At 38.5% G+C, this 15,745-nt stretch overlaps 1 protein-coding gene across 2 annotated transcripts in view; it reads right to left on the reverse strand.

Moving 5' to 3' along the window:
• LOC127639651 (calmodulin-regulated spectrin-associated protein 2-like) overlaps positions 1-15,745 on the reverse strand; it is a 51,577-nt gene continuing 35,832 nt past the window's right edge. For both annotated transcript variants that reach the window (XM_052121781.1, XM_052121780.1), the window contains 11 exons: positions 12,537-12,627; positions 12,356-12,452; positions 12,183-12,220; positions 11,996-12,065; positions 9,615-11,652; positions 7,682-7,818; positions 7,370-7,590; positions 6,055-6,127; positions 3,482-3,600; positions 2,982-3,100; positions 1-2,076 (listed from right to left, as the gene is read on the reverse strand). In XM_052121781.1, coding sequence (XP_051977741.1) covers positions 1,771-2,076; positions 2,982-3,100; positions 3,482-3,600; positions 6,055-6,127; positions 7,370-7,590; positions 7,682-7,818; positions 9,615-11,652; positions 11,996-12,065; positions 12,183-12,220; positions 12,356-12,452; positions 12,537-12,627 — 3,309 coding nt within the window. In that variant the 3' untranslated portion in view covers positions 1-1,770. The remainder of the gene's footprint in view (positions 2,077-2,981; positions 3,101-3,481; positions 3,601-6,054; positions 6,128-7,369; positions 7,591-7,681; positions 7,819-9,614; positions 11,653-11,995; positions 12,066-12,182; positions 12,221-12,355; positions 12,453-12,536; positions 12,628-15,745) is intronic.

Here is a 15,745-nt window from a genome sequence, read left to right on the forward strand (position 1 = left end):
CATGCGAAACTTTATTTAATGCAACTGAAATCTAACATGTAACTTTGACAATATGACAGCACCTGAGAATAAAATAAAAGAGAGACAGAGAGAGACTTGCTGAGAGATCACACTCTATAATTTTCTACCGTGCTCATTTACAGTTAAAAAACTCTGTTGACCTTGTTGACCTGAAATACCCAGACAACTCAACTATGACAGACTGATTACAGTAGTGCTGTTCTTATGAATGTAACCTGAAAGATGTCTTCTTTTCCTAATAAGCTACTCCATATTGCAGGGCTGTGCGCATTTTCCCATTCCATACCACCGATACATCTGTTCAATAGATAGTATTCATAGAAGAGCAGGTTTGTGAGTTTGTTTTGAGTGGCAAGCACCAGAAAAGGGGAATTTTTACAATCACAATAGAAATCTAAAGAAACAAATGGCTTTAAATAAGCAGGAAAGGAAGGCAGTCATTTTCGTTACCCGTATACAGCCACATTCTGCCTAAAGACAATTAGTGGGGAATGCAAACAGATTGTGATTCATTATGTCAGTATTCTTAAAATACCACAAAATGTGGCGTTACTGAAGCAATAATTTTTTATGTAAAATAATTTACCAATCAAAGGATTTAGTTGTCATTCGCAAAACACACAATCCTAATAGGCTCCAACAATCACCTAAAATATATCATTTGGCAAACTGCTTTTTAATACTTTTACGTGACCCAGGACAACAGTGGAAAATACTTTCGACCAGTCACCACAAGCATACATAACAGTACAAAAGATTTGATCAATGAAGTGCCCACCAGCACATGATGTTGTTTATCTCCATAATCTCATAAGCTGTCATGGAAATATTGTTGAAACAATTCAGTCCAGCATAATCAAATACTTATTATCCAGATTTTGTTGTCGCACCAACAATCAAAAACTAAAATAACCAAACAGATTGGTTTTCTAGTACCTGGTCTTGTCCAAGACCTGTTACTAAAGATAAATATAATGTTTTAAATAGATAATAATGCTGAATATAGAACATTTCTTTTAGTCGATCAAACAAATCCAACATTGAATAAAAAAGCAAATACACCTACTTGAACAAAATCAAATAAAATTCACAATCCTGCTGTGAATCAATGTCGTTAAGAGTTACAGAATGTTTAAACCCATCAAAAGTGGGCTAATTCTGCAAACATTTACTCACTGCACATTACCACGCTGGTTAATGTAGCCGATATTAGATCTGCCATAGTTTGCCAAGTGAATTCCCTTAAAGTTACAGTATTATTGAACCATTACAATCACAAGCTATTCATGTGAGAACCTTTCAAAAAGCAGCTGTACAATCACATCAGGACAGTCGTAAAAAAAATTAAATAAATACAAATCTAAATCAAATAAAAATAGCTAAAAAAAAAGCAACATAAGGCCACACGTCAACATATGTGCGAGATTTCCGTACAAACTAATAACATTCAGTGCTTCAGTGTACCAAATTATAATAACAGGACATCCATGACAAGGTTTTATTATTTTCTGTTTTTGGCACATCAAAATTACAAACAAAAATGTTCAATAAAACAATTAGGATCACGCAGTTTCGGTTGCCACATAACCCCGTAAAGTTTTACATTCCAGTTCTGCATCATTTTTACAAACTTGTGTATCCTGATTGAGTGCGGACAAAATGTTAAGAAGTTTTAATGGAAGAATGTGTACAAACTTTTTTTACATGTACAAAGAAGTGCATTCAGAATGAGTACATCCGATCAGAACACTAGGACTTTACGGCAACTACTTTCTTGGGGGTCCCCGGCTTTTTGGTCTGCCACAAGTGGCTGTGGATCGTGATGGCATCCACGCTCGCCGACATGGTTTTGGCTGGGATTTTGCTGAACTGCTTGCGGTCTGAGTTGTACTTGTAGAGTCCATCGATCATCTTGCGCGAGATGGTTTTAGGGCCGATGCCGGTCAACTTGTTGATCTCCTCTGAGTCTGGGCAGTACATGTAGAGAGAGCGGAACTGGCAGCCGGAGTCCCGGAACAGGATCAGAAAGTTGTTGGCACCTGATTTCTCCATTTCCTTCGGAAGACAAAGTCAGATATTTCAATAAAATGTGGTTAGTTTATATCTATCTTATATTTATAATCAGTGTTGGGTGCAATCTGATTACAAACCAAAGAGTTACTGAAAAATCTATTGACTTTTTTAGTGTTCTGCCCATCTCGACTGTTTCACCCATTCACACACACATTCACACACCAATGATGGCAGAGCTGCCATGCAAGGTGCTAGCCTGCCACTGAGAGCAACTTGGTGTTCAGTGTTTTACCCAAGGACACTTCGGCACGTGGAGTCGTGCGGGCCGGGAATCGAACCGCCATCCCTTCGATTAGTGGCCAAACCACTCTACCACCTGAGCCACAGCCAGGGAGCCTTTGCAAATCATAAAACTATTGTATGGCTTCAAGAGACTTAATGGTGCTTTTATTTCATATTGGAGCTTGACAAAAACAACTATGACACACACAATACAGGAGCACTGGAAAAACACTCTTTATTCATGCGCTAAAAACACGAACACTTCACTTTAATTTGCAACATAAACAATGCTTTTTTCCATATTAGTGTTTCTGTTTCCAAATTTTAAAGTTTAAAGTTTCTGTTAAAATTTTAAATTACTTTTTCGCTTTTGGTTAAAAAAAACTTTAATCAAATTGTATGGCATTTTCGGCGGCCGCAATGCATCTCCATGCATCCATGCATCTCTACATAAAAGTAAAGTAATTTGTAATGTGTATACTTTTCTATCTAAAAAAGTTATTTGATTACAATGAGAGAGTTAGTAATTTGTAGTGGATTACTTTAAGTAACTTACCCAACACTGTATATAAAATATATATTTATTTAAAAAAACAAAAAGTATGGATACTTAGTTTCATAAATGTAGAAAATACTAAATTAATGTCACAAATTGAGGCGCTTACCTCTAAAATCTTGTTTTTCTGTCCCTCGTTGACTTTGCCAGCTAAACAGCAGTGTGCCAGAGCATTCTGAATGATATGTTTATTGGACTTTGAACTGGGCTCTCTGTATAATTTAGGACCTGTGGCAAAACAATGGAGGATAAATGTCTTAGAAATATAAATGAATCCCTGTGCTGCAAATCATTGCATTTAGTAAGATTACTGGATAAGACACAAAGCATGTACTTCAGTAGAGTTACTGCAGTACACCCCCAGTCTGCCAGAGGGAGCCCTCATCCAAATAGTAGTTTTGAGGAATATTTGCCCAGACTGAGCAATTCACACCTGTTTCAGACTTTCTGCTTGGTTGTGTAAATACAATATAATCCTTAGTTTGCTGTTTTCGTGTACTAATCCTGAGGCGTGAATCACTCGGGCTTATGAATATTGCTCAGAACTTCTTTTCCCTCTGGCAGACTGGTGGATCAGGAGGCATAAAATCCAGTAAAAGAGTTACTAACCTGTGTATTCAGTGTTGGATGTCAGAGAGGATGTGGTGGAACCGTTCTCCCAGTCCTTCTCTCCGTTGCGGCTACTGGAGCGAGTGGGGGACAGGCAACCATCTGCTGAGTCCGGCCTACTGGGATGAAACCAGACAACTTAGGGATCCATCAAAGTCTGACAGGAACAGTGCTGTCAAGTCTCAACTGATCTCATGCGAAATCAGGCAGTGAGGTCGTTGTGAGTAAACAAAAGCTCTAATCTAATGGGTTTACTTAGAAAATGTCATCAATACCAGCATCAAATGGGAAAATTTAAAAAAATTTCAAATATGAAAGATGATGTGAATATTTACAAGCTCTCATTAAAGGTGCAATATATAAAACATTTCATATAATATTTGCCAATGTGTGAACGGCTTGTAACACAACTTAAAACATGAGCTCTTCCCGGACTTCCTAGGTTGCCTATTAAAGCCTGTAGACTGATTTTCATGTGAAGGGAGCGGGACACTTTTGCCGGGAACATCCAAAGGATGTGACGTTTATGCACACTCCTGAGAGCCTGGACTCGGTGCTTCTCTTCTGCTATTCAACAGCGACAACAAACTGCAACGCTAGGTAACGTTATCTTAGAGATGGAATCCAGCAAAAGTCCGGCTCCCAGCACAACACCAACTCTTACACAAACTCTAAGTAAGCCAAAAAAAAAAAAACTAGAGTGAACATCGGCAGGACATTTGATTCCTGGAAGAGATCAAAACTGACCCTGAATTGGTGGTGTTCTTATTGGACAGGTAAACTTACATAACTGCAAAGTATGTGAAATACAGTGCCATAAGGATTGATCTGTGTAACTTTAACTAAACTACAATAACACATAAAATGAATGCTAGGCAATGGTCAAGATAATGCAAAAAGCTCCATTCATTAGTGTAATGTTACTTGGTTATACAGAAAATATTTACATTCTATTATTATAAAACAAAAGCACATCGATATATCAAAATGACAGTTTTGATGGAAATCACATCAATACTGAATTGTGTCAACATATTTAAAATGTACAGTCAATTTATAAACAGTTCCTGTCATCATCCACCAAATTTAGCTAACAGCTATTGATAAAGTTGGCTAGTTAGCTAACGCCGACATAGGCTATCGTATAAACGCAGTCAATGTATCATGGTAAGAAAAGTGATTACTTCAAACTATTGTCTTGCATAGTCAGACCTATATCCACACTTTAAGCCCTGTTCCTGCACTGAAGAGTCAAATATAATATACAGTCGCAAAGTTTGTAGTAAAATAATCATAACTGTGTAATTTTAATTATGATACCTCATCTGTCAGCATGATGATGGTGAATCACGTTCAGTCTCTTTGTACATTATGTCATTGTTTTGGTCGATGCTCAATTGCTCACTTCCCAATGGAGTGTGTGCACGTGCGCGAGCATCAGGTAGATGGCTGCAGTTCACTTAATGGCCACAGGTGTCAGTAATAACAAAAGTTTCTGAATCTTACATACTGCACCTTTAAGAATGAGTTTATAACTGTATATAGTAAGGACCCACTTTATATTAGGTGTCTTAAATGACCATGTACTTAAGCATTTGATACAATGTACTTATTATGGGTGTTGTTTTAATGTACTTACATTTAAAGTACCCGCATTTAATTCCATCTGTAATTTCACTTTTAACCTCACCTCCTAACCCTAAAACTAAATCTACCCCAACCCTTACCCTAAACCATAACCTCTAACCCTACACCAACTCCTAAAATTAACCGTACATCAACCTCAGTAGCAACAAATGTGAATCTTGTGAGAATTTTGCAAATAACATGTAGTTACACTGAAAATACATTGTGTTGACTGTATTTTAAAGTTAGTACATAGTAGTTAAAGACACCTAATACAAAGTGGGACCTATAATTACGTATGTTTTCATTTTAAATCACAGATTTGTTGATAATATTTAAGTAATTATTTTAAAATGACTAATTACAATATACTGTATATTATAATTAAATGACAATAATCTTATGGACACTGGTTTTCCAAATAAGCCTTTTGCAAAGGTGGGAATTGAACATTTTTACCTTATTTCAGTTTTTTTTTCACAGAAATTATCCTCATATTGCTGCCAAACTAAACACAAAATGTTGTTCTTGTTGAATGGAAAACATGTCTCATCCAACTACGACTGACCCTCTCATTCGATGAGTGATTAAATTTTTTTGAAAGATTGCCAGATGCTTTTAAGAAGCAAAACTAGAGCATACCAGGTTAGTAACACAACACTGGGAAAGAGAAATCAATTAATGAAAGTTGCAAATGTGGCCGGGTCTAAGGGGGGACTGGAGGGTCATTGCCCACCTAGAATTTCCCAATGATTGCGCCAATGATGAGACAACCACTTTAAATTGTTTTTCTATGTGTCAGACGAATGTCTTAGGCCATTTCGTTGCATATTAAATTGTTTTAGCAATCCATGAAAATGTGGCATGTTAGTTTTTAACAAACCTGTCCCCAGACCCCTGTGTTCGGTTGCATTCTGTCACTGTGCACTGCTTGAGGTGCCACTTACCTGGGTGATTTTTTGTCAGAGTTGACGCTGTCATTATCTCCAAGGTTGAGAGAGGCCAGAGACAGGCTGGACACTGAAAAAACACGAGATCGTGAACCCGGGTGAAAATGTAAAAACAACACAGGACCCACAGTTACACAAGACATCAACAAGCCCATGTGCTTTAATGCTTTTAACTGTCTAAACACACCTAAAAGATTGTATAGAGTTACATTAGTCTGACTGCTCAAAAGGCCGTTAAAACTTGTTAAATATTATATCGTATCTATCTTGCACTCACAAAGAGTAATTTCTAAATGTAAAAAATTAATTTCTGAAATATTTTTGAGCAAAGCAACTAGAAAAATATAATTTATAAAAAAAATGTACATTACTTTTTAAGATTTTCATAATTTTCTTGGCATTTCCAGGCCTGGAAATCACTGTTTTAAAATGATATTTTCAGGATTTCAATGACCGTGGTGGGAACCCTGAACTAAAGATTATCTGTAATGATAGAGCAGGAAAATAATTTCTCAAAAAGGGATTTTGCAGAAATTACATGTTAAGCCTATTCCACACATACTGCGTTCGAGGGGTGTTCATTTCGACATTCATGTTACAGCATTCACAATTTACATCCATTTGGATATACATGTGGTCCTCCTCTTCATGTTATTTAGATTGCATGACAAAAAAACGTGTAATAGATCTTAATGTCCAACTTCTGATAACCATTTTATAATTTATGGCTTGTAAAAAATAGTGGTCGACGATACAGGTTTTACATTGGCCGATGCCGATATCTAGAGAGAAGGATGGCCGATATACGTAAATGCTGATATACATAATTTAACAACACCAAATCAGATGTCCACAACATTTCTAAGGTGAAACAAACATTCATTTTGTACAATATTCAATACATTTGCTTAAACTTGAAAAGAAAATCTTTGAATACAGAAATTGTTTACCGATATTTACTGATATTTTACCATTTTGCAATTATCGGTTTCTGTCTATATCCACATTCGCTTGGCCGAATAACAAAAGTGTTAACTTTCCCTTGTGTCTGTTCCAAAATCTACCAATAGATTTGTCAATAGATAATTAATAATCGGCCTGGCCGATAAATCGGTCTATCACTAGTAAAATCTAAGTGTAGTGACCCTGAAAATACTTTATTTTCAGTAGAGATGCTGTGAGTGTGAAAAAGGTGTCAGAGTACTTGTTCGAAAGAAATACAGAGGAATGCAGTGAGCTGGACAGGAAAAGGTTGATAGAAGCACAGAGCATGCAGTACTAGGCTTTTTCAGTGGGGTTGCTCGCCCTTTACCTGCCATGGCCCTAACAGGAGTCTTGGGTGACTCCATCACATCTCTGTGGATGGATTTTGGCCGTGGTTTCCTTTGCTTGGCCCCAGCAGGTCGTGCTTTGACCAGTGTGCCCATGTCCTCCATGAGCTTCAGCTGCTTTCTTCTCAGGTACTCCTGCTTGATGAATTCCCTCCGTACTTTATCTTCTTCCTTCTTCACACGGTCTTCCTCTGCTTTCAACCTATGAAAGGAGACCATTATTTAAACGGACTTTAGCCAATCAAAATGCAGGGAAGGAGTTTATGTATGATGTTAGCTGAGCTGGGTGTTACCTGGCTTCCTCTTTCTTTTGCTCAAGCTCCGCCTCTAGCTGCTGTTTCCTCTGCTGGCTCTCTTGTTCTCTTCTCAGTCTTTTCTCCAGAATTGCCGCCCGCTTCATGGCCATGCTGTCCTCTCCCTTCATATCGTCCTGACAACATAAGCACGTAATCAGAATTGACATCAAGCATCTCTGTTAATTACTTTTAGTTCACTCAATATACATTGCAAAAAAGAGAAATGTAACAAAATGCAATAACAAAAATGTTTGCAAATTGGGTAAGAAAAGTAATCCTGTTTTACCTTTTATTGAAATTGATATATCTCCCCATTCACAAATATACTGAAGAAGAGTTATTTTTCCATATTTCGGATTACAGCCCACAAGACTATGGCTCCAATGGAAATGGGACAACTGGTTGGTATTTTAAGCTAATTTGAGTCAGTTTTCTGTGTCTAAATGTCATGAATAATCTAGTAGCTCCACTGTGAACAAGCATTCAAAAATAAGACATATACAGTACATTATAAAGACATCCACAGGAATCTGAAGGCAACATAAACATACTGATGTTGATGTGACCAGACTGCATGAACCAGATATGACTGCTACACTACTCAGACTGCTTGCAGAACACTTACATTATAAACTAAATGATTTATATGCCCCAGTTTTCTGACCTAGATCAAACAGCTGCATGGCATACAGTACTGATCAGCAACAGCATTCTGTCCCAAGCTAACCTCCTTAAGCCACTGCATTGTTTTATAAACATAGACTTAGAATATTGTTATAGATTATGGTAAATATATATAGTGGTTATGGTAATCCAGCAACATTCTCCTGACTGAATCTTGTTTTGGGTCTTTCTAGAATGCTTAAGAGCTAAAACTTGATTATTACATTTTCTCAATGTTCTCAAGACAATGTGAGAGGTACTTGTTCTTGTAAAACTCGCCACTACAATGTTAGGGTGTAATGGGTGGTTGCCTGTGTGTTGTTATAAAGTTTCTTAGCTAGTTAAAGCTGGAGCTGCATTGTGCTTCTGTAAAGAGGTGTAACGCGGCACTCAAAATACAAACAATTTCAGCTTTGAACCTGTTGCTGCTGACAATCTGACGCATTAACGGACAATTCAGATGTTGTATTACAAGGTGTGCAGTTGTAACGAACTCTGATCCTCAAGTTCACCCCACCCCCTCTAGCTCTCACGCTCGCTCCCAATCACCAGAGTATTAGTTTCACCCGCACTCGCTCCCATCACTAGATTATTAGTTTCACCTGCACTGTTCGTTTTCCCCTATATATACGCTGCCCTTTCTCTCCACACTTGTTGGTTATTGTTTAGTTTACCCCTTCGCTTTGCCAGCTCTAGTGTTCCCCTAGCTTCCCCTGTCTTTTCAACTCGCTTGTTACGTCTAACTCTATTCTGATTCCCCGGCTTCGACCTTACGCTCCCCTTGACTACTCTTCTGTGGATTTGCCCCTTTGCCATACTCTGATTCCCCGGCTTCGACCTTACGCTCCCCTTGACTACTCTTCTCTGGATTTGCCCTTTTGTACTTTTGCCTTCTCTGCAATAAAAGCAGTTTTACTCGACATTGTGACTGTCTCTTCTTGTGCAGGTTACAGCAGTGCCAGTCTAAAATCAAAACAAGACATTCTCTGCAATGCATTTCATGTTTAGATTAATGCCACTTAACGCTGGCCTTGAGTGACGCATTAACATCCCATCGCAAGTCATTTAAAAGACATTTTACTGCCAAACCACGTCTCTATGATATTTTGTTCCCTAGATCACACCTATATTGGTCTACTTAAAACAGACAATTTAAAAAATATATAAAATGAAATAAAAACTATTTATGCACTATTAAAACTAAACTGAAATTGAAAACCAAAATGTTTTTTAAACTATAATTACCCAGGCACTGGCATATTAATACCTTAAAGAAGAATCCACAGCACATTTTCTGCTCATCATCCTGATTTTCCCCTGATGTCTCATTCTCTTCTCCATCTAATGCCTGTCCATCCAGGGGCTTGAGGACAGACAGTGGAACCTCAATCAAGTTTTTGTTGCTCTGATTGGTGATGTCAACTGGCTTCTCATTGGGAGTGACAATGACTGTCTCTGTTATTGGCTGCGATAATACTTCCGACACACTAGAATTTACTGCAGGCTTGATCTCTTCTGTTGGCTTCTTCTGTTCTTCCCTTTTCTTTGTTTGTTTATGCTCAATCTTGCTTTCTTTTACTTTATCTTCAGGGTCATTGGCACATAAACCAGCTTCCTCTGTAACAGCCTGTTGAGTTTCTTTGGTTGGGGAGTTTCCTTCAGAAGAACGTTCAATAGAAAAAGCCTCAAGGTCTTGTTCAAGGTCCTTGTATGTGGTTTCCACTCCTGATTGTGGTTTCTTTTCATTTCCCAAATACGAAAAGGAGCATGATACAGACAGAGATGGGGAGAACCTTCGGAGGCGTGGTATGCTGTCCACGGACTGAGGAACATTCAAGACTCGGTTGAAGGGAGTGATCTTTAGCTCATTTGGTCTGGGTGTCCTTGGGGTCTTGGAATGGAAAGAAGCAGACTTCCTTTTAAGGTTTGTAGGGGAACGGTGTATTGCTCGAGGAGAATCTGCAGGTGACGGAGACCCAGAGGAGTGTGCTCCACTTCCTCTGAGCTCACGCACCAGTTTTTGTGGAGAAGGCTGAGATGGTGACACTATCCAAGCCTGTTGCTCCCGCATCTGCATGATTAGCTCCTGTTGCTGGGCCAGCCGCTGCATTTCAGCCTGCAAGAAGCTCAGTGAAGCATTGAGCTTCTCAATGGAACGAGTGTACTCCATCAGGTCTGCCTCGGAGGTGCCATCCTCACCCAAGGACTTTAGAGGTGACTTCACGGGCTGAGGTGTCTCTGCAGGCATCTTGCTTTCTTCTAAGCTAGGAGTGTCCTCCTGAGATGGTGAGGTGACAGCTCCTTTCCTCTTGACCACTGTGAGGAAAGCACTGCGACCCATCTTCTGACGGTGTCGGGTAAAGGCCGCTTCCACTTTCTTCTTCTGGGCCTCAATAGCACGACGTTTCTCCTCAAGTCTCATGCGCAACTCAACCATTTCAGCAGCCATTGCTTGGGCAGGGTCCTTATATGGTTGGTGTGCAGGGCTAACTTCAGGTGAAGGGGCCCAGGAGACTGAGTGCGGAATGCCGAGATCTGAACCATCTGGGGTTGTGCCCTGGGAGCTGGCACCTCTGGCCTCCAGATTTGGATTCAGTTTACGGAATTTCTGTTCTGCAAAGCTGGTCAACTTAACTCCAGGTGTGAGAGCAGTGGCTGATGTACTCCCAGCAGGAGACTTGCCGCTGATGCTGCTGGGACATGGGCTAGTGGAACCCTGACTCTGGCATGCTCTTGCCTCATAGTCTTGATCCGTGTCAAGCTCCATGCTTATGGTACAATCCCTAAGGGACGAGTCCTCGTCCAGAGTCTCCTGAATGTCCTCTGTCCGCACATGGATTCCGGTATCGACTTCTGTGGTGGATGTGCTAGCATCCCCTTTAGACGACTCTGAAACTGAGTCTAGATCACCATCCTTGGCTTTGGGGTTCAACTGTCCTTTGCTCTGGAGGTGAAGGAAGAAGCCCTCACTGGGCACATTAGCCCTGGGGCTCTGTGAATTCTCCTCTGAGATGTGGATAATCTTAAGGGCTTCTTCAATGCTTGGTGGCTCTGAACCATTGAGGCGGCCATTTTGATGTCCAAACAGACTGTCAGGACAGCCCTCCTCCTCGATGCCCATGTTCTTGCCATTGACAGGCTGAAAGGACAGATTTCTCTTGATGCCTCTGGTCCCATGGGCCACTTTGAAACCAAAGCCTTCAGTACTGGCAGACCGGGTCATCCCTCGGCCTGTTGATTGAGGTGCTTGGCTAGTGCTCTCGTTGTCAAATGGGATTTCAAAGGACACTCCCTGAGCAGCAGACCTGTGGAAAATTCACAAAGAAGTAAGGATAGGTGACAAAAATTGTTTTTTGGTTTGGTTGTTAATGATTAATGAATCGTCGAGTATTTGCAGTTAATAACGTAATTAAAGTTTAGACGGTGTAATTAGGAGGAGTAATTAAATGGTGAAAATACAAAGCAAAAAATATACAATATAATAATTTTAGTGTTTCATTTTAACATTTGATTAATTTGTAAAGTTTTTACTAATCTATATTTATTCATTAACATTAAACAATTGTCAATCAAGTATATCTTTTTTAAATTCCTTAGATCAAACAGCATATAGTTTCAAACTGTATGGTTTCAATCAGATGAACTAACCTGTTCTCTTTGGGCCAAGTACCCATGAAGCTGTCCACAAATGACATTGAGGTTGATCGCTTGATCTCACCTGTAAAGCCCACATATAAAACTTATATACAGTATGTGTACTGGACATACTTCAGTTTGATACTTATATATATATTTAGTTTATATTCATAACAAAAGCAATGTTTTGGTTGTTTACCTGAGCTTGAATTCAGTGGATGAGGTCGGAGAGGGAGACTTAAAAATATAATATGGAAATAGGGAATACGATATATAATAACAATGAATATTGTACCATTTCAACAGCTACAGGTATTGAGAGTAAATAAATTAGGAAGTGTCAAGTCTCAAAACAAAGAAGATTTTTGATACCTTGGCCTGTTTGGACTCGGGGGTCTTTCAATGAAACTTCTCTTTGTGACTTTTGAGATGGGCACAGATGGGAGATTTTTCAGTGAGGGGGCTGGTTCTAAAAATCAAGACAAATGACATGAATGTAAAGATCATTGGGTCATTTTTCTGGCAAAAAGGTTTTGTAGTAAGGGTAGTTTACCTTCAGAGTCCAACACTTGAGGTTGAACAAAAGGTGGCTTTACAACCTCAAACCACCAGAAGAGCTCAGCCATAAAAACAAGGTAGTTATTCTGTAAAAAAATAATAATATTAGAATTGTAAATTTATTTCTGTTGAAATAAGAAGTAACAATGTGTGATAGTATGCGTTCACATTCTCGCTTAGTGTATATTTCAGACCTTTACATTTTAAAGTAATAACTGCTTTTATAAAATTGGTCTTTGCAACATCTGCAATCCTCAAAATCCCAATAGTTAATCATTGGGCATAATCATTGTTTTATAACATGTAATAAAAATGTAGCTTTTTTTGCTTGGTCTATCTAATTAACGCACAAACAATCACACACATATACAAACATATTTATTTTCTTTGGTCTGTGCTCAACAACCTTTTTGTTATGCCAATACTACAGCATTCATGACCTTGAATCTGCAGAGACTACCTGACATGATTAAAAATGCCTTTGAAACACTATTCCCACTCAGCAGAAATTGCATTCAGCAGTTTAAAGGCACAGGGCAACACCAGCAATTAACAGAGGCCACTACCAGATGACATTACCTCAGCATTTAATTGACTTTTAACAAAGAAAGACCTTCCTTTTTTACTCTTAAAGACACACACACAGTCCATATAACAACATAATTAAACTGTTTATTGATCATATACATATGATCACCCTAAGTCTTTGCAAAAACCTTCATTAAAATAATACTGACACTGTTGTCACAAGATAACTTTACAGTAAATTAACAAAGACAAAGCTACATACTGACAAATTATTCAAATACTCCATTGTCAAATTCATATTTTCATGCAATATAATGCAATAAAATCCTATTTAACATTGCTATTGCAAGTGAGTGATGAAATAAATAAAGGACCCCTCTGCTGATCATTTTTGTGGAGTGGTTGACAGTCTGTGTCCAGATGGCAAATGTAGTCTCTCTCCCCCATCTGTCTGTCTACCTACTTATTCACAAAAAAGGTGTGAACATATACAAGCATTATAAGCATATAAAATTACTTATAAAAACAAAAAATTCAATCTAACATTCACATTCTAAAATCATAAAAACATTAATTATCTAGAGGGCAGTTGTGGCCTAGAGACCTTTCATGCCAAAAAGACCAGCTTGGTCCAAAAAAGACCAGACCAGCATGCTAGTCCAGGCTGGTTAATGGTGGACCCCTAAGTAAATGTTTATCATTTGTGAATGAACAAATTGCATTAATTAGAGGAATCTTTCTTTTTGAATGATACTGATGAGGTTTCGAGCTGTCATACATGTATAATGTCCCCTACTGTAGTTTAGTGAACGCTGTGAGCATGTCGGCAGTGTGGTGCGGCAGTGGCCAAACACTGAGCATTCTTGTGTTGACTGTTTGTGAGATGATACTCCCTTGGGCTTTTCAGCCACCGCAAAGCACAACAGTCAATATTAGCTTAGTACACTGTAGGGTGCAAATTACAATAGAATAGAATAGTTGAACAGAAGAGAAGCCTCATGCTTGTATCAATTGTTGGCAGATTTAGGAAATGTTTTAAACTTGAAACAAACAGTACATATAGTATGTACTCAGAAAAAAAACTATTTATGTCATTATTTTTCAAGACATCCTCACTATGCAAAATGTGCCTAAAACCTTTGCACAGTACTTTATATATATATATATATATATATATATATATATATATATATATATATATATATATATATATATTGTTTACATACTATATTTGCCTCAGCTTGCACCCCCCAGATCATCACTCATCCTCCACCTGGCCGTCTAATGGTTAGACGGAGACCAGACAAACCTTCAATCCAGAGTCTCGCACCTACTGTGAAACTTGGTGGAGGATCGGTGATGATCTGAGTGTGCTTCAGCAAGGCTGAAATCTGGCAGATTCGTCTTTGTGAAGGACGCATGTATCAAGCAATGTACAAGGTTATCCTGGAAAGAAAACTTGCTTCCTTCTACTCTAACAATGTTCTCCAGCTCTGAGAATAGTTTTTTCCAGCATTTGGGAGAAATGTTGTCAGTACTTTATAGAATAAAAAAAAAACATTTCATTTTAATCAAACCTATAAATAGTAAATCCAGAGAAACTGAGAATTTTGCAGCGGTCTCATAATTGTTTCTTAGCTGTATACACTGATCAGCCACAACATTAAAACCAACAACCAAATATTGTGTAGGTCCCACTTGTGCTGCCAAAACTGCGCCAGCAGTCTCAGTATCTCAGAATAGCACTTTCTCTCACAATTGTACAGAGTGGTTAAATGAGTTATCATAGACTTTGTCAGTTCGAAACAGTCTGGCCATTCTCTGTTGACCTCTTTCATCAACAAGGCACTTCCATCCACAGAACTACCCCTCACTGGATGTTTTTTGTTTTTGGCACCATTCTGAGTAAATTCTAGAGACTGTTGTGTGTGAAAATCCCAGAAGATCAGCAGTTACAGAAATACTCAAACCAGCCCGTCTGTAAATGTATATATATATATATATATATATATATATATATATATACATACTGGCGGCCAAAAGTTTGGAATAATGTACAGATTTTGCTCTTATGGAAAGAAATTGGTACTTTTATTCACCAAAGTGGCATTCAACTGATCACAATGTATAGTCAGGACATTAATAATGTGAAACATTACTATTACAATGTGAAAAAAATTCAGAACTTCTTAAACTACTTCAAAGTGTTCTCAACAAAAACTCCTCCACATGCAGCAATGACAGCTTTGCAGATCCTTGGCATTCTAGCTGTCAGTTTGTCCAGATACTCAGGTGACATTTCACCTCACACTTCCTGTAACACTTGTCATACATGTGGCTGTTGGGCACTTCTCACACATCTTACAGTCTAGCTGATCCCACAAAAGTTCAATGGGGTTAAGATCCGTAACACTCTTTTCCAATGACTGTTGTCCAATGTCGGTGATTTTTTGCCCACTCTAACATTTTCTTTTTGTTTTTATGTTTCAAAAGTGGCTTTTTCTTTGCAGTTCTTCCCATAAGTCCTGCACCCCTAAATCTTCTCTTTACTGTTGTACATGAAACTGGTGTTGAGCGGGTAGAATTCAATGAAGCTGTCAGCGGAGGACATGTGAGGCGTCTATTTCTCAAACTAGAGACTCTGATGTACTTATCCTCTTGTTTAGTTGTACTTCT

The sequence above is a fragment of the Xyrauchen texanus genome, chromosome 48 (assembly GCF_025860055.1).
Source record: "Xyrauchen texanus isolate HMW12.3.18 chromosome 48, RBS_HiC_50CHRs, whole genome shotgun sequence".
Classification (NCBI taxonomy): Eukaryota; Metazoa; Chordata; class Actinopteri; order Cypriniformes; family Catostomidae; genus Xyrauchen; species Xyrauchen texanus.